This window comes from Barbus barbus (assembly GCF_936440315.1).
Source record: "Barbus barbus genome assembly, chromosome: 42".
Lineage (NCBI taxonomy): Eukaryota > Metazoa > Chordata > Actinopteri > Cypriniformes > Cyprinidae > Barbus > Barbus barbus.
Genome location: NC_136720.1, coordinates 21,421,463 through 21,443,345, shown reverse-complemented (window position 1 = coordinate 21,443,345; position 21,883 = coordinate 21,421,463). Strand labels below are relative to the sequence as shown.

Sequence of the window (21,883 nt, the reverse complement as noted above, 5' to 3'; positions counted from 1 at the left end):
GTACTGGTTTGTGTATGGTGGCTTGAAATGCAATATGCATAATATTGTGTTTTAATCACAAAATATGTGGTCACACCTAAACGTCTGCAGCATTACGACATTGATGGCTGTAATAGATTCAGAAAAGCCAGTATAGTTTAAGTTTACTGAGTCAAACTTTGGTCTTTGTGGAGAGCCAGTCCCACCCTCCTATACTATAAATGTCAAGAACATGTGAAATGATTCTAAACTCTCTGATAGCTAAAAATAGTTATCCAGGCCCTAGATAAGATTTCCTCTTAAATTTTTGTATGAAATAAGGTATTTACTGTTACCAGGAGACATTGATTTAAACAAATAAATAAAAAATATCAATCTAATATGTAATGAGGATTATATGCTTATTTCTTGAAGGGATAGTTCACCAAAAAATTGCTCACTCTCATGTTGTTCCAGCCTCATGTGATGCTTTATATAATGAAAGTAAAAGAGTTGTGGAGATGTGAAGCTTCAAAATTATTTTTCAATATTCCAAGTTTTCTGAAGCCATTTTTTTTAATGAATTTAAGTCACTGTTTACAAAAACCTCTTGACATCCACCTTAGATCTCCTTGATGTGTTCATGAGAGAAGTAGCAGTGTCTAATTCATGAACGAATCATTCTTTTGAATCAGATCTTTTCAATGAATCAGTAAGTTTGCAAAAAAAAACAAACAGTCTGAATAATTGATTTAGTAATTAATTCATGTTTATCTGGTCCAGTATCCAATTCATATAATTTTAAAAAATATATATATTTTTTAATGAATTGGATGATTCAGTAGAAATGAGACTGATTCAACTCTTTAACTCAATGATTCACTGGATTCACTTGAAATTTGAAACTTGAAATTTGTCATAATCAAATTGCTTGTGTTAGAATATAACACAAACGTCTTATGAATTATATATATAATGTTGTTATGAAACTTTTATGGTTATTTTTGCCCTTTTTAAGACCTTCATTGTGATTGCATTAAAAAAAGAAAGTCATACAGGTTTGGAATGACAGGAGGGTGAGTGACAAAACTTGTATTTCTGGATAAACTATCCCTTTAAAGTCGAAGTGTACTCTTAAAAATAAAGGTCCTTCACGATGCCATAGAATAACTTTTTTGCCCATAAAGAACCTTTATCAATCTTTCTGTTTCACAAAAGGTTCTTCGTGGCGAAAGAAGGTTCTTCAGATTATAAAAAGGTAAGAAAGAGATGATTCTTTAAAGAACCTTTGACTGAATGGTTCTTTGTGGAACCAAAAATGGTTCTTCTATGGCATCACTGTGAAGAACCTTTCAAGCACCTTTATTTTTAAGAGTGTGTGTAATTTCTGCATGACTAATTGTAAAATTAACAGCTGTTTCCAACAAGTTTTTTTAAAACTGTCGGCCATTGTCCAGCCAAACAACCCCAATTTTATGCCAGTGGTTGAAGCAGAAGTTGACATGTTGGACCACTCAAACAGAGAGATATTGAAATAGCCAGTGTTTGCAATTTCTTGAAAAATCAGCCTAGCTTACTTAAAGTAGCCTCTGCATTTTAGCAGGAGAAGGTATTTTAACTCTGAAAATATCATTGAAGTTATCACTGTTTGCCTGTGTTCCCAGTTCAGTCTTTTTGTGTGCTTTATATTAAACCACTGACCACATATTGGCCACACATTTATAAAAATATCAAAATGTTGCATTTTAAGTGTTGGGTGAGTGGATGAGCTCTGAATGTAGCATTTTACTGGATGGGGGAATTTGAGTCTAATTATACTGCCTGGGCACTTGAACAAGCAACAGACAAAATCTAGTCTTTCTTCTCTTTGCAGACTGTGATTACATTGGCTATAGTGTATTTGACTGGTTTACTGTTTACAAAGGAGTGCTCAGTTTTGTTGTGACCCAGTCCAGTGAGTTGGAGTGGGCTGGAATTTTAAAAAAAGAATGAATAACACACTTGTTTGCCTGGACGGCTGTCCTTGCTGTGTGCCATGAATTTCTTCAAAAGCTTTACCAATTTTACTTTCCCTTTCTGAGGAACTCTGAGCGTATCTCGACTCGGATTCAGCCGTTTAGCACCAACGACAGTCGTCTGGGACTCAGCCATGCCAGCAGCAAGAGGACGTACAGATATGCAGGTATGCTGAGACGTCTAGAAGTTGGTGTTTCTTTGGGGGCTACGACATGGCATTGCTTATTTTCTTTCCCTTGCTCTCAGTCTTGCTCTGTACTCACATCGGGGTGCAGAATGTCCTGTGTATTTAGAGGAAGGTAATCATAGTTCTCTCTCTTCTGAAGCTGAGCATCACTCAAAGAATCCATCAAATATCAATTAGTGATAGACTGCAAAGACCGACTGAACCTTTAATGTACTTGATGATCAACACGACATGCACTTACCAGACTATTACTGGGGTCAGGAGGATTGTCGCAAATCTCTGACAGCCATGGCTTTTCAGGGAGAGAATTACAACACTGCATAAGCTGGGAATTGTTTATATATTCAGTAAAAATTAGTCTCTTGAAGCGCAATTCTGAAAAAGGTTCTATTTCTGGCGTCGTGATATTTTTAGATGGCTCATAATCTCAGATGACTGAAACAAGCAATTCTGAATTGTTTCTTATAGGATTTTTAGAAGGTTTTAGAACAAAATAAGTTAGGAATAAAATACAGTTTTTCCTTAAAAGGACAGTCCACCCAAAAATGAAAAATCTGTCATCTGTAATATACTTAACCATAAATCATTACAAACCTGTATGACTTTCTTTCTTCTGTGGAACACAAAAGAAAATATTGTGGAAAAAACTGTAATGTTTTTTTCATACAGTGAATATCGGCAGGTTCATATTCTTATAAATAAATAAAGTAGCTACACTAAAATTCAAAGGTTTGGGGTCAGTATGTTTTTTTTAAGTAAGATGTATCTTATGCTCATCAAGGCTGCATTTATTGGATGAAAAATACAGTTAAAGAGGTGCTATTTTTGAATATTATTACAATTTATAATAATTGTTTTCTATTGTAATATATTTTAAAATGTAATTTATTCCTGCAATGTCAAAGCTGCATTTTCATCTTCATTACTCTAGTTTTCAGTGTCAGATGATCCTTAAAAACATTATTATAATTATAATTATTATTATTATTATTCTTATAAAAACTGTTGTGCTGCTCCATATTTTTCTGGAAACTGTGATAAATGTTTTTTCAGGATTCTTTGATGAATGAGTTTATTCAATAATACAAATAGAAATGCCATAACTGTCACTTTTGAACAATTTAATGCATCCTTGCTCAATAAAAGTATTTATTTAATTATTTTTACATTACTGATCCAACTTTTGAACAATAGAGTATATTCTTTTGCGTTCTGCTGTGAACTTTCCCTCAAAGGTTTTATTCAAGGACTTTTTCAGACGTGCTTCTATTATTAGTGGCATATATTAAATTCCACTTCCTAGGGACAGATTCCGGCAGGATTTGTTTGTTCCAGGACTATCCTTGCTCTTCACATGCCTCACATCCGTCTTGCTATGTATGTGCCACTAAATGTCCAAATGTCATATCTGCTGACTTGTTAATTTTTTTAACAACTTAATGTTATTATCTTTAATAACCTGTGGCCAGAGCAGCCAAGACAGAAATTAGTTATGAAACTAGGGTCTCAGCGCAGTCACTTGCAGCAGAACGACACACCATCATGTGTCCAAGAAGCCCAGCTCGCTAGGTCTCCAACGTAATCCACAGCCCTGACACTGAGTCTAGGATCCCATTTCCTCAGGATTACACAGTGCTCACAGGCAGGGCAGTTGGAGTACTATATAATATTACAGAGCACGTTGATCCCTGTGAAAATGCACTGATTAAAACAGGGGCCATGGGGGGTTCAACTGATGTAAAATGGTTTAATGGGGTTCATCTGACCTCAGATATGTGCATTACTGGTATGAGATAACAGATATTACTCAGTTTTACCCTAGAGGTGAAAGGAAGTCGTGTCACTTACATCAAAACTTTCCATGGTTTTGAGATTTAGGCCTAACCTTTGGCTGTTTTTCTTTACCAGTGAAATTTATATATAATTCTTTCCTGAGATTCTCTCCAGTTTTTTCTTGTATTCTCCACTGAAACATTTGGAGTGTCTTTGTGAAGTACAGCATGATGACTGGCATTTCTGGGAATTGGCTACTACTCTTTGACCTGATGGCACCTTGGTGCCACTTCATCCAGGCTCTATAGTGGGCAGTAGCACCTGATCTGGCATCTCTCACACTAGTGTCACACATTTGATTGCAACACAGCCACGTGTTGAATGCATTTCCTTCAACTTTGTGTCATTTTGTGCTTTTTCCCTTAATGACTGGGTGTGTGAAATTCATATTGAATTTCCGTGGAAATCCAAGCAACTTACTGTCTGTCCTGCACGCCTGGATCATGTCCCATGATGCAGTGCTGCTGTTGTAGTAACAATAACAGCTAATACTCTAATGCACCCAGGAATGCTGGGAGATTTAAGTGTTTCCAGATGTGGGATGAAACACAGATTTGCACAATTATGCTGTCATCTATGAAGGGGTCCTGTAAAAATGTAAGTGCACTCGCATGATGAGACGTAAATGTGAATTTTGTTTTAAATTTTGCAGCAGCTTTGGTGATTTTGAAGTTTAGTATGAGGGCATGAGATCATGAGGTTTACACCGAAGGCCAAACATGTGTTATGTAAGTGCATTAAACAGGGTTATTGGTAATTAGGTTTGTTTGCTATAATAATAACACAGTGTTTAATGTTTAACTCTCCTCCTCTGGTTACAGTCGTCTGTTGGGTGGACGTTTGGTCACTGTGGTGACAGTTGGATGCAGATGTCTATAGTTTTCTCCTTTCAATTTCATGGTTTCCAAAAAAAGGCTTATTGAATAATATCTTTAAATAATACTTTACTTTATGTTATGATAAGCACAACGGATCTTGTATTAAAGTAAGAAATAGTTTGGGAATTATTCAATTCCCAGTCATAAAATGGACTGGAAAAGCCGCCCATGCAAAAATGAGGTCATTTGTGTCTGGACATAGTCATTCTAGGACATTTACTCAGAAAAACTCTTTATGGTTAGTTCCCCTAATATATGATGAAAAACTGTAATACAAAGAGACATTTCAAATCAGAGCTATCAGAATGAGATATGTGCATATCCCCTCACCTGTGGGACGGGGGAATGGGGCCTCTTTCATAGGGGCCTCTCGGTGAGAGATCTCACATGCAACATGTTGCACCGGCCCGTGAACACATGTGTGAGCCCCCCCCCCGCAGACACAATAAGCTTTTTGATAGAATGGTTAAAAAGTAACGACTGAAAGAAATTTGAAACTGGCACGGTTCCGCTGTTGCTGTGTCTTTAGAGAATGTTTGTTTAAAGTTATCGACTGACACTACAGCTGTATATGAGTGAATAATGTCTAACCAGAGGCTGCGATAGTGTCACGTCTGTGATGAAACACCTTGAAGTTTTTGATTTAGTGTCCCAGTGACAACATGATTATTGCTTTGTGGGTTTGACATTATACACAATTCAGCGGATCTATGCAAGAACTCTTATATGCAGTGACATTTTAATTTTTTACACTTAAAAATTTATAAATGTCAAAGCAAGATCAAAAGATCAAGGCAAGTGGCATTTTTCAAAATATTGAACAAAAATATGACTTTAAATACAATATAATAATATACAATTGTAATATAACATATTATATTAAATGTTAAACTGGACTACAAAACCAGTCATAAGTAGCACGGGTATATTTGTAGCAATAGCCAACAATACAATATATGGGTCATAATTATCAATTTTTATTTTATGCCAAAAATCAGGATATTAAGTAAAGATCATGTCCAATGAAAATATTTTGTAAATTTCCTACCGTAAATATATCAAAACTTAATTTTTGATTAGTAATATGTATTGCTAAGGACTTAATTTGGACAACTTTAAAGGCGATTTTCTCAGTATTTAAATTTTTTGGCACCCTCAGATTCCAGATTTTCAAATAGTTGTATCTCAGCCAAATATGGTCCTACCCCAACAAACCATACATAAATGGAAAGCTTATTTATTCAGCTTTCAGGTGATGTATTATACAAAATGAAATACAAAATGTATTTTTGGGGTGGTGATGGTGCAGTGGATAAGACACATGCCTTTGGTGTGAGAGACCCGGGTTCGAATCCACTGTGAGACACCAATGTGTCCCTGAGCAAGACACTTAACCCCTAGTTGCTCCAGAGGCGTGCAACCTCTGACATATATAGCAATTGTAAGTCGCTTTGGATAAAAGCGTCAGCTAAATGAATAAATGTAAATGTAAATGTATTTATTGAATTGGAAAAAAAAAATACAAATTTGACCCTTTGTGATTCAGGGTCACATTTTATAACTACTATTGAGCAGGGGCACATTAAATTGATCAAACATGACTTTTAATAATGCATATTAAACTCGTTACAAAAATATATTTCAAAATTAATTAATAAAAAATGTTGTTCTTTTGAACTTTCAGTTTAAAAATGTGAACTGCATCATAGTTTCCACAAAAATATTAAGTAGCTCAACTGTTTAATAAGAATAAGCACCCAGTTAGCATATTACAATGATTTCTGAAGGATCATGTGACACTGAACACTAGAGTATAAATTATGCTGCAAATTCAGCTTTGCATAAATGTAATTTTAAAATATATTTAAATAGAAAACTGTAATAATATTACAGATTTTTACTGTATTTTAAACCACAAAATATATATTTTTAAAACATTACAATGATTAAATCATGATAAAATGATTACAAAAATCAAAATGATTTATTTTGATACTTTATGGGTGTCAAACATTAGTGAAACATGTCTATAGTTAATATGATGAACATCTGTATGAACTTTTCAAACATGTGAAGCAGTTGATTTGTAAATGTAACTTAAGAGTCCAGATAGTTTCGGGACCACCAGATCTCATAACATCAGCAGTCACACTTTGTTCCAGTTGTTTTCATACAGCAGGCATGTGTAGCTGTTGTATTTCAGGCTTCGCTGGTGTAGGACACACACATGGCTTGTCATTGACAGTTTAAGTTACTTTATCTGGTCACATCTGTCTGCTTTTCTTCCTCGACAGTGCTTCTCAGAGAGAAGGAGGGAAGGAAATTCAGTTTTAGGTGGGCCAAACCAGTGGGTGCTCCTCAATGAAAGGCAGGAAAGCCCTGGAGGAAAGTCTCATGCTGAGATGTCACATGTGAAAGCAAAACACATGGGGTTTTCTGGGGTCGTGCCTTCTGCTTCCAAATGAGATTCTTTGGGAATCATGTGTGCCCCTCTGACATGAAGGATTAGAGTAGACAGTTGCCTTCTAAGATTCCTCAATTCGAAGAAAGCACTGTACGTGGCCTTCACAGAGAAGACAATCCCAGAATGCATTGCAACACACTCAGTGAAAATATTTGTCCAAGATGGCAGATGATTCGAGAGAAATATAGACCCTGCAAAAATAAAATAAAAAAGATAAAGTAGTATAAACTACATACATTATATAAATTTTCCCTCTTCCTACATACTCTCGGCCAATGTGTTTTCACTTTAGAATATGTGAGGCTGTGCATTAACCTGCGTCCTTCAGCCACAAAGAGGAACTCTTACTCTGGTATGAGAGGCATGTCTGTTAAACATGCTGTTGGACTGTTTCACACTAATATAATATGGGTGTGGATTTAATACCAGTCATTGGTTCGTCCCATACGACACCGACAGCGACCCAGCAGCCTGTTCGCCTAGAGTCCCGCTGCTTTAATGGTGTACTGATTGAATCTAGCTTTCTGTGTGCGTGTAAGGCACAGTGAGTCGTTTGTGGGTTTTTAAAGCAGCGAGAAAGGTGTGAAATCTTTTAATTGAGGATGTGTTGTGGTCAACAGGCAGCGCTTGGATGATCTGAGCCTCTGGACCACAAAGTAATGCTTTCTAAACCAATTCAAGTGTGTTTTCATGCTGAAACCTTGCATGTTACACCACCTTTTTTGTGGTATCAAGAAAGTAGATGTCATGACCTTGGGTTTCCATGCACTTTATCTGACTGGAACGAATTTCCCAGACGAATACACAAACAAATGTGAAACTCGGATGCTTATGTAATAAGAGCAGCCCAGAGTCAGTACACATGGTCTGTCACTGTTTGGCATCTGTCCATCCTGTTGTCAGTAGAAGAGATGCAAGTCGTTTGATATATTCTGAGATTATTTTTGTCGGCTTTTCGACTCGTTCAGAGACTTTCCTGTCTCTTTGATTGATGTGCGCATGCAAAAGCACAAAAACATTTCTGTTTTTCTTCACGTCTTTGAACTCCTTGTTTGCCATTCAAATTTTCTGGTTTTGACTTTCACAAAGGAATTGCTGCATTGTTGCATTTTCATAAACAGAATGTATTTTCCGCCTGCTAAGAATCACATTTTTTTTATATTTTTAAGACATACACGTGAAAAGTGCATTTCCAAACGACAACTTACATTCTCACGCTATATGCCCATTGGAAAAAATATATATGCCAAAAAATACAATACTTTTTTTTATGATAATATATACTGTATTAATATTAATATTGTTAGTGCAACTGTATTTTTAATTTTTTTTTACTGTATGACAGTTTTTTGTACAGCTATGTACAAAATATTAGGGTTGTTATATATAGTTATATATAAAAATGTCATTACTTGAAATAAAATTTATGTTACTGACTAAACTGAACTAAAAACAATCATTAAAAATGTATATATGACATATTTTTAACAAATGTAGGGTAGACATTTTAAAAAAAATGAATAAAAATTACAAAAACACAATAAAATTACTAAAACTAACTAAAATTAAAGTGAAAATAGAACATCTAAAAGTAAAATCTAACTTAAAATATTAAAAACTATAATAGTATGTCAATAAGACTTAACATTGATGTATATATTTATAATGTATATGTACGTGGCAAAATTAATATGGGAATAAAATAACAAAGAATAAAATTTCTCATCAATTTATATACATATACAATAAGAAATTATGTATTTAAAATTAATATACACATTTTTTAATAATAATAATAATACATTTCACTATTAATATTTTATGCCGTTTTCTTTTTTACTTTAAATATATCTATATATACATTTATAAAAAAAAAAAATCATTTTTAAAGCATCATCTGAAACTAAAATGTCACTTTAGTGAAACATAAATGAAAGGCCAACATCTGAGCAAAGCAATTTTGCTCTGAGGAGTTTCTTCCTCTCTGAACAGTTTTATTGAGCTGCTTGTTCCCCTGCAGGACAAACTTGGTCCTGCATGAGACCATGAACACCCCCGGTGGAAGTATCTCAGACACTACATGGCCTTCAGAACGGGAGAGTCATCACAGCCACATAAATCTGAAGTCAGCCTGCCCCAGAGATTCTTCTCAGCGCACACACACACACACCTACACACACATGCAGATAATAAAACCTAATGCGTTTTTCAGCCACTCCAGCAGTCATTTGACAAACTGGACGTTCCACTGTAATATGACACCAGTGCTTTGTGCTGTGGGCCATAACTCCCATGATGCTTCTACACACACACACACACAGAGAGAGAGAGAAAGGGCTGTCTCCCTCTAGCTGTTTGTTAACTCACTGACCAGCAGAGCAGGAATTTGCACTCGCGTTTCTAACAGTTTGAACTGTATTCAGTATGAAAGACATTCCAGCTCATGTAACTACAGCAGCCATGACTAAAACTGTCGGCCGTTTCGAAGCTTTCCAGAGCTGCAGCTGCCCAATCCAGGCCATTTCGATTCCCTGCCCTGCCCATACCAACACAACCCCAACCACACCCCTCCGTACACACACATATTCACACGTCCTCTATCTTTAGAGAATGTTAACCTAAAGACACAATTAAAGAGCACTGGTATAATCATACAGTAACAGAATGTATAAATCTGAGGGACTTCGAGGCCAGTCTGACAGAGCAAAATGCCTGCAGTATATTCATCTATCATTTTGAATGCGCTAAAAATTTCCTTGAAAATATCTGGTGCCCTCTTATGATTACAGGCCAGTGATGGTAATGGCTTGTTGCTAGGATGGGAATACAAATATGTATCATTGGATACAGTTCAAATCAAGATTTTGCATAGGGTAATAGAGGAATATGAGTTTATCAGAGAAATGTCAAATGTGTGGGCATGTGTTTGGACTACATCCAGTTACTGAACTACATTATTGCTAAACCATAAATACAGAAAAGTGCATGAAAAAGGTGTAAATAAAATAAAAAGAATTTTTTTTTTAATGATAAATCTAAATATATTTAATTAAGTGAAAATAAAAGTTATAAGTAAAGTAAAATAATAAAAATGTATATATTTAATTAATATTTAAATGTAATACGTCTGAATATTATAATTAAGAAATTAATACAATATATATATATATATATATATATATATATATATATAAAATATATCAACATATGAAAATATTAACAATAATATTAATAATAAAAATATATTAAATAAAATATGTATTTATATATTTAAGTGAAATTACAGTAATTTAAATTTAATATAATTTTTAAAAAATCTAATGAAACTCTTTAACATCTCTTTCTTTCACGCTCCATGCCACAACACACAGCCAAGCTTTGTGAGATGTTTCTGTGGGCACATTGAGTTTACATCATGCCAGAGCCTCGGTCTGCTGGAGTCCTGTTTGTATGAGGTCATGTTTTCATTGGGAGGGATAACAGAAAGAGAGAACTCAGGGGAGATATAGAATAAATGAGGGAGGACTAGAGAGAGAGTGAAACAGGGTGATAAGATGGTGCTGGAAAACACAGATCTCCACCCCAAGCTCAGGAACCTGCTCCACACATCCTCTGCTCCTACATTTACAGTTCTGGCTCCCCTATTCTCTCTTTATTATTGTTTCCAGGACAGACAGGGACAGAGAGCCCTGAGCCCAGCGCCGCAGATAAACTCTTTATCAAAGGAAAGAGGAGGACAGTGAGTGTGTGTGTGTGTGTGTGTGTGTGTGTGGCTATTTTGCCTTCTGCATGTAATTTTTGAAACAATTTTTGGAGACTATATGAGTGTGTGTTTCATTGCTGAGTTAACCCCGAACATCATGACCTAGTTAATAGAAGTGACACCCCAGTTGTCCAGCTCTGGTTCCAGCTGATGGAAAGGTGTCGCTGTATCCCAATAAAACCCAGCAGAACACTCAAATTCACTTCGGAAATGAGGACAAACTGACTTTTTTTGTTTCGTTTTAATATAAAAATGTTTTTATGCAAAGCTGCTGTGATAATAATGACAAAAAATAACTTACTGTATTATATAGTCGTAGCAAAAAAAAAACAAAACACTGTTTAAAAGTGAGTTTTCAATTGAGGACGTCCCTAAATGTCCCCAAAGGGAAGTTGGGTCAGATTTAGCTCACTTTTGGGGACAATGTTTGCCTGAAACTAGATGCAAGTTCACACACATTTGCATTTAAAAAAAAAAAAAAAGATTTAGCTCACTTTTAGAGACAATTTTGGCCTAAAACTATAGTTAACTGACTTTTTTAATCAGTTTTTTTTTTTTATTAATTATGTTTTTATGCAAAGCTGCTATGATTCTAATGACAAAAACTAACTTACTCCATTTTTTAGTGTTAGAAAAATAAATAACTATTTAATAAGTGAGTTTTTAATTTAGGATGTCCCTAAATGTCCCCAAAGGGAAGTTTGGTCAGTTTTGGGGATAATTTTGGCCTAAAACTACAGGCAAGTCCACATACACTTTCACAAAAAGCAAAAACCTTATTAAAAAAAAGATATGAATATTTTTTTATGTAAAGCTGCTATGCTTATTAAACAAACAAACAAAAAAAAACTTTTAGCATTTTTTATTGTTAGGAGGAAAAATGAAATAACTGACAAAAATGAATAAATAACTGTTTATAGCCCGATTCGGATGGTAATTGTTTCTCATATGGACGTCTATAAAAAGAAATTTACATATCACCATGGATTCGGATAGCGATTTATTCACAGTTGAGGAGTGAGTTCTGTGATCCTACGAACCATTTATGTAAAATGTATTCTTATTATTCCAAGCATATTTTATAATATGTAATCCTATTTATTATTTGACTATTTAAATCTCCTGTTTAAAAATAGACGCGCTATAGTTTTATATAATTATACACGATATATATCTGTTTATAATACACATCTTAAAATTATATTGCATACCTGCTTCTGCCACAATAAAGACCCATTTCGAATGTATACGTGCTCTTCTTCTCTTTCTGCTCCCAGTCGATGTGGTGGAGCAGTTAGGAAGTATTGTTGTTTTAAATAATTTCCAGTATTTCAGAAATAAATATGTATGCAAATTACACCGAAGTACAACGTTACTTTTTACGGTGTTCGGGAGTGCTCAAAAAGGGTTTAAACACTGAATTTTGAATTGATTTTTTTTTCTCGTAACCCAGAGATGTGGATTCGGACGGGCAAACAACATTAAATGACCAAATAACCTTGGTGTTTGTCAAAAAACAGTAGGTAATTCAACCAAGGATTTTTACGGGAGTGATGAGAGAAAAACACTGACATCCTGGATTCGGACGGCATTAAAATCACCAACTACCCCCTGTAAATGAAAATCACTTACGTCCCCCTGAGAAACAATTACCGTCCGAATAGAGCTTGTGAGTGAGTTTCAATTGAGGGACGTCCCTGAATGTCCCCAAAGAAAGGTTTAGTCATATTTAGCTCCTTTGGGGACAGTTTTGCCCCCAAACATCATGTGGTCACCACAGTGACAGCCCACCGGGGCACCGGATCTGATCATTTACTCGTCCTTGTGTCACTACAGGAAATATAAAGAATGTTTGGTGGGTTCATGGGAAAGCAAAGGTAGGAATTTTATCCTGAAGCTTAAACTGTCAAGTAAACATTTGCTGTTGTCTATCTCCTCACACACTGATATGACAGGGTCAGGGATGATATGAGTTTGAATTCTTTAAGAGCAGCGTCTCCCTTGGGCTCCATTATGACTTTGCACAGTCTTGTACTTTGCCAAACAGGGTGTGTGTGTTTTACCCAAAAAGATGAGTTTACGGCTCAGAGGTTTCTTTTCCATCTCATGGAGGTTTCATTTGTGTCTTTGCCTCAAATACATCTCCTAAAACTCTTAAAAGCAAAGGTTCTTTATTGGAGTCTATGGTTTCAAGAAGAACCTTTAACACCCATGGAATCTTTCTGTTCCACAAAGGTTCTTTATTGTGCAAAATGTTTTTTTTTTTTTTTTTCAGTGATAACATAGAACCAGTTTTGGTTCCCTATAGAACATTTTAGTGAACAGAACAGAAGTTTGTGTGAAGAACATTTTAAGAATCTAAAGAACCTTTCTCCACTATAAAGAAGCTTGAAAGGTTCCATGGATGTTCTTCAAAGTTTCTTACTAATGTCATTTATGCTAAAACATAAAAGTTAATCAAGCTGATATGCAAATTTAAAATTACAGTTCTTCTCATCTTTGGGGAAAAAAGCAGACCAGTACATCTATAACGCTATAATTTATTTCATGATGGCTAGAGGGACGATGTCACCAAAGGTTATGAGCGAAAACAAAGACTCACAGTCTAACAGAAAACACATCTCAGACCCCCTGCAGAAATGAAAAATTATGAAACTATTCAGTTTGTAGTCAGAGAGAGTGGGTGAGGGGTATTGTGGGTAGATAAACCCAATGTTTGCCTTCATGTGTGTGTGAACATATAGATAGAGAGAAGAGAAGCTGGGTCATGTGGTGTTTAACAGTGGATTTGTTGAGCCACCACCTCAAAGAAGAACCATGTTTTTTTTGCCATTTATGTATCTAAATCAGCTGTTTTCTCAGCCTCTATTTAGCCACATCCGCATGACAAATTCAAATGAAGTCAACCACACAGTTAATACACAAACTCCTTCCTCTGCCTGTGTGAAAACAGCACATTGGTTCCCAACCTCCCACATGAGCACAATAGCAGCAGCAGTGACACACTGAGAGTCACAGTGGCAGGAAGTCAGCGCAGGTGACAGTCTGTTTGTGAGCAAATTACTCAGTGAGTTTAAACAGTAAACTTTATTTAAACAGTAAGTTTATTACAGTTTCACGGTGTCATTTTAGAGACCTATACAGTGAGGGAAAAAATAAATTTGATCCCCTGCTGATTTTGTACGTTTACCCACTGACAAAGAAATTATCAGTCTATTATTTTAATGGTAGGTTTATTTGAACAGTGAGAGACACAATAACAACAACAAAATCCAGAAAAACACATTTTAAAAAAAGTTATAAATTGATTTGCATTTTAATGACTGAAATAAGTATTTGATCCTCTATCAATCAACAAGATTTCTGGCTCCCAGGTATCTTTTATACAGGTAAGGAGCTGAGATTAGGATCTCAGTTTGTTACCTGTATAAAAGACAATCTGTCCACAGAAGCAATCAATCAATCAGATTCCAAACTCTCCACCATGGCCAAGACCAAAGAGCTGTCCAAGGATGTCAGGGACAAGATTGTAGACCAGGGTTGTCCAAACTCGGTCCTGGAGCGCACCGGTGTCCTGCAGAGTTTAGCTCCAACCTTAATTAAACACACCTGAAGCAGCTAATCAAGCTCTTACTAGGCATACTAGAAACTTCCATGCAGGTGTATTGAGGCAAGTTGGAGCTAAACTCTGCAGGACACAGGCCCTCCAGGACCGAGTTTGGACAGCCCTGTTGTAGACCTACACAAGGCTGGAATGGGCTACAAGACCATCGCCAAGCAACTTGAGAAGGTGACAACAGTTGGTGCGATTATTCGCAAATGGAAGAAACACAAAATAACTGTCAATCTCCCTCGGTCTGGGGCTCCATGCAAGATCTCACCTCGTGGAGTTTCAATGATCATGAGAACGGTGAGGAATCAGCCCAGAACTACACGGGAGGATCTTGTCAATGATCTCAAGGCAGCTGGGACCATAGTCACCAAGAAAACAACTGGTAACACACTACGCTGTGAAGGACTGAAATCCTGCAGCGCCCGCAAGGTCCCTCTGCTCAAGAAAGCACATGTACAGGCCCATCTGAAGTCTGCCAATGATTCAGAGGAGAACTGCTAGACATTATTACAATAACTAGACATTATTACTAGTTTATTTATTTTTGCTCCACTATAAAAAACAGTTCTAAATGAAGACAAAGCAGAATGAAATGATATGCATCTCCAAACACATAGTAGTGATGGTTTTGTTCCTGAATGAATTCGTGAAAAAGTTGAGTGAATAATTCAATGACTCAATCATAAACGAGTCGATTCATTGTCTAATTTCATAGGCTGTGCCCTCTGGGGGTCACATTTGTTGACAACATAAAGCACATCATTGAGGCTGTCTTATTTTTACTTGTGAGGTGTAAATTACTGTCATTTCCTTCATCTTGTGTTTCATTCCTGAATGAATCAATGTGTTTAAATGAATCAGGTGATGATTCAAGAGCAAAAAACGAGTGATTCAAATGGCTCATTCATAAAAATAAGTCACATGTCGCCCCTACTGGTAACAAAGTAACTTGTAGCAAGATGCACCACTTTTTTTTTTTCATTTATTCAGCACTTTTCTCATCTTGAATTTTTCCAATGAAATAATTTGTCAAATAAGGCAAATACTTCAAAGGCTGCCTAAACAAACTTGAACAGGGCAATATAAATGTAAAATATTTACTTTCTCAGATTTTTATGAGACATCTTAAAATGTCTGTAATGCTTTAAGCAAATATGTTGTAATACTCCATGTGTTTTTTGTCCCCTACAGTTGCTAGGGAACTGAGGTTTACTGTATCTAAAATTCCCAGAATACTCTGGGCCTCTACTGACCTGTCAACACATTCCTAAAGCTCCATTCACTCTCTAATTGGCTAGGACGTCAATGCATCCTGGTCCTGATTGGCTCACCTCTGAAAGCTCTGAGGCAACATATAACTTTACCGGCTCTGTTTACACAGATCCCCGGTTGCTGTAGCAGCATTGATGGCGAATGTTGCAATGCAGTGAGTGCCTTAAAGTTCTGACATATTCTTATGTAACTGCATGTGTGTTTATTGATCTTGGCATTTTTTTACATTACTCAGATTAAGGGCCTAGAAATATGAGGTCAAAGGTCACGCTAAACAAAACCTCGTCAGGGTGTCCAACAGGAAAGAAGTCTGTGTTTTATAGATGTTTAAAGGCCGAATGGTAAAGTCAGCACTTTAAATTTTGCTCATTTTGCACCGTTGCCGCAGGTCAGTGAGTACAGTAGCTTTCATATCAACCGTAACATAGAAACCGGTTCTAAATCCTTCATCACGTTATCCCAGCATGTCAGAGCACGGAATGGCAAAAAAAGCCTTGTAGTCATAAAATCACACAATATTATCATCGTAACAAGAAACCCGTAGAGACAAAAAGACCTTTGTTTTACAGCACACCCCATACCACAATATAGAGGAAAGGGCTTTTATGAGAATCTTTCATAACTTATAATGCCTTTGGGGAAAACATCGTTCCAATGCTTCCATTGTTTTAAAAGTTTGAAATGAACAGGATTATGTCATTGTAAACAGAATTTACTCTCAGTTCATGGGATGTTGCTTCTGGTTTAAAAGGTGAGTGGCTCATAGCTTGAAAACTAATGGACGAAAGAAAGGAAGTAGAGGGCGAGATGGATCTGACCCAGCGGCCCGGCAATTCGACCACTTCCTGACTTCAAAATGATACTTAGTCACAGGCTAAACTAAGAATGACGAACGTTGGTCAGTTTCCCACAACATTATCTGCTGGTGTCCTCGTTCAGTTTTTTCTTTTTTAAGAGTTTCATGACAAATTATAAATAATAAAACTATATTTTTAATTTCTATGTGGTTGATAAGGTGCTTTTTGGCATGTTTCTATGTGGTTCCATTGCATAAGAGAAACCATTAAAAAGCATTTTCATTACTTGAAATAAAATAAAATTTAAAAATATATTTCATTTCAGCTACTTGCCAAGGCAATACTTCAAATTTTTATTCATTTTAGGTTAAAGTACTAAACTAAGCAAAACTAAATAAATTCAAACGAATAATAAAAATACAATATTACAATACAGATGCAGAAACATAATTGTTGTCTTTAAAAAACACTTTAAAACTAATACAAATGACAAAAATACAACAAAATTACTGAAATTTTAATTATAATTGAAGTGAAATTAATTAAATATTAAACTAAAACCTTATCTAATTGTTTTTTTATTACTTACAGATTTCAGCTGTTTTTTTTTTATGTGAGGGTCATATTAAAACATTTATTTGCCTTATTTTTTCAAATGCGTTCATATATATATATATATATATATATATATATATATATATATGTATATATTATTGTTTTACATTCAATTTTAACACATTGTAAATCCATCAATATTATTGTAAATTTTGTTTATTGTAGCTGTATTTTTTTATTTTATTTTATTTCCACAGTTTAACAGTGTCTAAGAAAAATGTTGTGGGATGTGGTTTGCCCAGAAAAGGGGAGTATAAAGAAAAAGGAGCAAAAACATTTTATTCATTTGAGTGAACCCTCCTCGCCCGTTCCCATTTGCTATTGGACGTGAGAGCAGCCAATGAGTGGGTGGGGAGGTGGACTTCCTGTGGGCCAGCTACACGGGCCCCACATGTAAAATATTCCTGACCTCTCCCATGGTGTTTATTTTAAAAAGAAAAAAGGAAAACGTTCCCCATCATTAAGGAAAACAGTGAGCCTGTGCGTGTGGTATCTGGACGCTTGCCTCTTAGTTTTACTGCGCCATGATTGGTGGAGAGGATTCAGGTTTTTTTGGGGTGGGGGTGGGGGACAGTGTGAATGACACTTTGTTCTGATGTTGATAAGACGTTTGCTGGTGTGGGTGAGTGTTGGGACGCATTCTTGAGCTCGATTGATCTTCAGTCTATAGGGTCACATGTATGTAGATGCGATCTCTCTCAACCTACATGTCTCTAACAGGTCCTGTAGACAGTGATGGGGGCATGTTAAGAGAACCAAGATCAAAAAGAAGAATCCTGAAACACATGAAGGGAAGCAAAAGTGTTGGATTGATTTTGAGATTTAGTAGAAAGTTTTCAAGGGCTCTGGATATATAAGAAATATGATATCAGCGAAAAAGGATTTGGATTCATTGGGGTTGAGAACTAAAAATGTTACATCACTGTTTATATATTTGGCACCAAGTAGGCTACGTATTAGTCTTATTCCTGTAATGTGCTAATTTTCAGGAGATGTATTGGAAAATATATATTTATTTTTTCATAATGTTACATTTTTCTTAATTTATTAACATTTAAAAAAAAAATTTAATTATTATTTTTATCGTTATTATTTTTTAGTACAAAAACACAACAGCATTAACAACAATAATCATTTAAAACCAGTACAAAGATGATGTAAAAGGATATCTAGCGCCCCCAGGTGGATACTATAAAAAGAAAGTTGCAGATTGAAAAATTAATAGTGAAATGCTGCCATCTGTTGGTAGATCTGAGTAACTTAGGTTGTCAGTTTCATTACTCAATTTTTACATTCTGTACGTTGGTGCATTAATTTATCATGACAAACTTCATCAAATATTCATATTGTTTTGTTGTGTATTTAAAAAAGAAGCCATATATTATGTTGGCAATTGCCAACATCAAACATTCATGTAGCTAGAAGACCTTTTTATACAGTTATATTTACGTGCATAATTAAATTACAATATTATGAATATAATTATATTCGTTTCAAAGTTTTTTATGTATGTATTTTATGTAAATGATATAAATAGGTATTTTATATGTTTTAATATTTTTGTGCATGAAATTATGTGGAAAATTTTAAAATGTGTGTGTGTTTTTTTTTTTTTATTAAATATTTGGCTAGAGTGTTTGTCCTGGTGGGAACAAAGTAGGATTAATTATAGAAAAAAATATTCTCAGTAGTTTTGACATTTAAATGCGTTCATTTATCTTTTTTTCCATTTGCACTGAGAACTTCTCTCTGGCTTTGAAGGATCTTATCTCACAGAGTACAGATGTTGCTGGAAACCACTGATATTTCTTCTAAAGATGAGAGCAGATGGCCTCTTGTTTTCCTCCACAGAAAATATTCTAGCACACTGTTGATGAATTAATGCATTTGAAATAAGTATCCTGAAAAGTCTGAAAGTATTCTTTTATATGTTAGACCCAACAGATGCATCACATTACTTTGTCACCTGTGCCAACAGAAGATATGTATACCATGAAAGGTGCATTTAATGCCATTTAATGCTAATTACCAAAAAATATTTAATTTAATTTAATTTAATTTAATTTAATTTAATTTAATTTAATTTAATTTAATTTAAGATTTGAAATTATTTCTCTCTTTCAGCCTGCAGAACCTCTCAACATTAATCATTATGCCACTAAGAAGAGTGTGGCAGAGAGCATGCTGGATGTGGCGCTGCTGATGGCAAATGCCTCTCAGCTGAAAGCCGTCCTGGAGCAGGGCCCCGAGTTCAAATACTACCTCACTGTCATCGTCCTCATCGCCGCGTCTCTCTTCCTCCAAGTGCTCGCGGGGGCTCTCTTTGTCCACATGGGTGAGAGTGAAATCCATCGTGCATTCAGCACAAAACCTGTAAGGATGTTTTATATTTAGTCATTTAATTTCATACCACCTTCCCTTCTCAGCACGCAAAAACCTAAATGATGTGGCCAATCAGAGGAAGCTGGACATAATAAACAATGTGGCCACTGTGCTGGTGTTTCTCACCGTCATCATCAACATCTTCATCACCGCTTTTGGAGTGCAGAAGACAGGTCTCTATCCTAAGCAGTAAAGTGTCTGTAAGATACAGGTGATACAGAAAATAAAAAGCAATGTTGAATATGCATGCCAGAGTATAATAAGCAAACTGACTGTTTCTTTTATGTTGTTTGGTTTTAGGGTCTCAATAATGGTCATTCTTCAGGCCGGACCATTCATGAAAGACTTCCTTCTGGCTTTGATATTTGTTATACTATAGAAGACACAGTTATTTTATGGTCTTTCTTATTTTATTTATTTCTACTGAGGGCATTATATTAAAGGGTCTACAACATACATTTATCATAGACTGTCTAATGATTTATATTACCTAGAGGCAAAACTATAATCAAATAACACAAATTCATCATCTAACATGTGCTCTACACTTCATACTGTCCCAACTATTAATAAACGTTTATTATAAAATACTCAACTGTTTACTATCCAGTTTAATGTATTTAACTGATCTCTGGCACTTTTTCTGTAAAAATGTCTTTGTTCCCATAAAACGTGTGTGTGTGTGTGTGTGTGTGTGAGAGAGAGAGAGAGAGTGTGTTAACCTCTAGTGGACTATGTAGGTGTCATAGAAACAGACAAATGGAAATAAGCAATGATAAAAAAAAAAAAAAGTTTTTTTTTTAATTAAATATAATCAAGTTAATCAAGTTTTAAATATAAATTAAATTTGACTTGTGGATTTATCTACAGTAACTAAAGCATTAATAATAATAATAACAGATCAACATCAGAAAATATATTTCAAGTATTAATGGGATGCAAATGGAATTGGTTTGAAAATGCTTTCAGTAAGAATGATGATGTCATTTCCATACAAAGCTGATCTGATAATCACAAAGTTATAGCAATGAGACTAGAGCCTAGTTTTATGAATGTTCTTGGTTAAGGGAACTGAACACCCTGAACCTGATCAATGCGGTTTGGGTCTGTGAGTTCTTTTCCTGCAGTCATGCTTCAGTTACACAAGCAAGAAATATCAGTCAAACCTCAAATTACACCCAGAAGACCACGTGTAGGTATACAGCTCCAGCCTCCAGTGCTGAACATATAGAGAACGTTTGAAGATGTGACGATGGGTAAATCTGAACAGAATGGATGTTGTTTAGTCTGTTTACATTTACATTTAATCATTACCAGATCCCTTTAATCCACAACAACTGTCAAATGAAAAGCATCAACAGCAATTCACTAATATAAATACTGTAACTGTTAAGGATTGAAAGGCTTAAAACAGTGAATGAGTTTAAAAGAAATCTTTAGCACTATCAAATTATTTGTAATATTGTTATATTTTTTATTAAATATATGCAGTTTGGCTGATGACTACACTACACTACAGGTCACTAATCAAACACACACACACACACACACACGCATATATATATATATATATATTGTATGTATATATGCAATTTGGCTGAAAATTAATTGGAAATAATTTATATTCTGTACTACATGTTAGTAATCAAACAAATATAAAAAAATTATATTTGTGAACTTGCATAAAAGATCAAATATTTATTGAAAAAAAACATGCAAGCCTAAATATTATATATATATATATATATATATATATACAGAGATGGGCACAAATACATCAAAATCTGCTTTGTACCGTGTCCAGTGCGGTTCGTTTAACCATGCCCTAGTCCACTTGAAGAGGTACACATAGTGTGTCTTGCTGGCACTGGAGTAGGAGGGAGGAGTTGAGCTGGGGGCCAGGAGGAGGTGGGCAGTGACTGGCCACCACTGCTGACCCGCCAACTGGAGGGTGTTGTGGTCCAGGGTCGAAACACCCTGTGAAAGTTGGACGCCACCTGACGACATCTCCTCTTGGCTGAAAGCTACAGTTATGCAGTACAGCCAATAACTGAGTTAGACAGCATCAGTATAGATGTATCCAATAGTGACCGCTAACCGCGCAG

The 21,883-nt window shown here is 35.4% G+C and overlaps 1 protein-coding gene across 1 annotated transcript; it reads left to right on the top strand.

Annotated features, from left to right (window-relative positions):
- The first annotated feature begins 1,785 nt into the window (after positions 1 to 1,785).
- On the top strand, positions 1,786 to 20,371 carry LOC306861915 (ninjurin-2-like). Its single transcript, XM_079404401.1, has 4 exons — positions 1,786 to 2,140; positions 19,521 to 19,731; positions 19,823 to 19,989; positions 20,079 to 20,371. Exons 1-3 carry the CDS (start codon positions 2,108 to 2,110, stop codon positions 19,969 to 19,971), a joined length of 393 nt encoding a protein of 130 aa, XP_079260527.1. The 5' UTR covers positions 1,786 to 2,107; the 3' UTR covers positions 19,972 to 19,989; positions 20,079 to 20,371.
- The last annotated feature ends 1,512 nt before the right edge of the window (positions 20,372 to 21,883 follow it).

Bases quoted from the DNA above. Each gene is read 5' to 3' on its own strand.
- LOC306861915 (XM_079404401.1), top strand. From the start codon at position 2,108: ATGCCAGCAGCAAGAGGACGTACAGATATGCAG. The intron at 2,141-19,520 runs GTATGCTGAGAC...TCTCTCTTTCAG, and splicing joins GAGGACGTACAGATATGCAG to CCTGCAGAACCTCTCAACAT. The intron at 19,732-19,822 runs GTGAGAGTGAAA...TTCCCTTCTCAG, and splicing joins GGCTCTCTTTGTCCACATGG to CACGCAAAAACCTAAATGAT.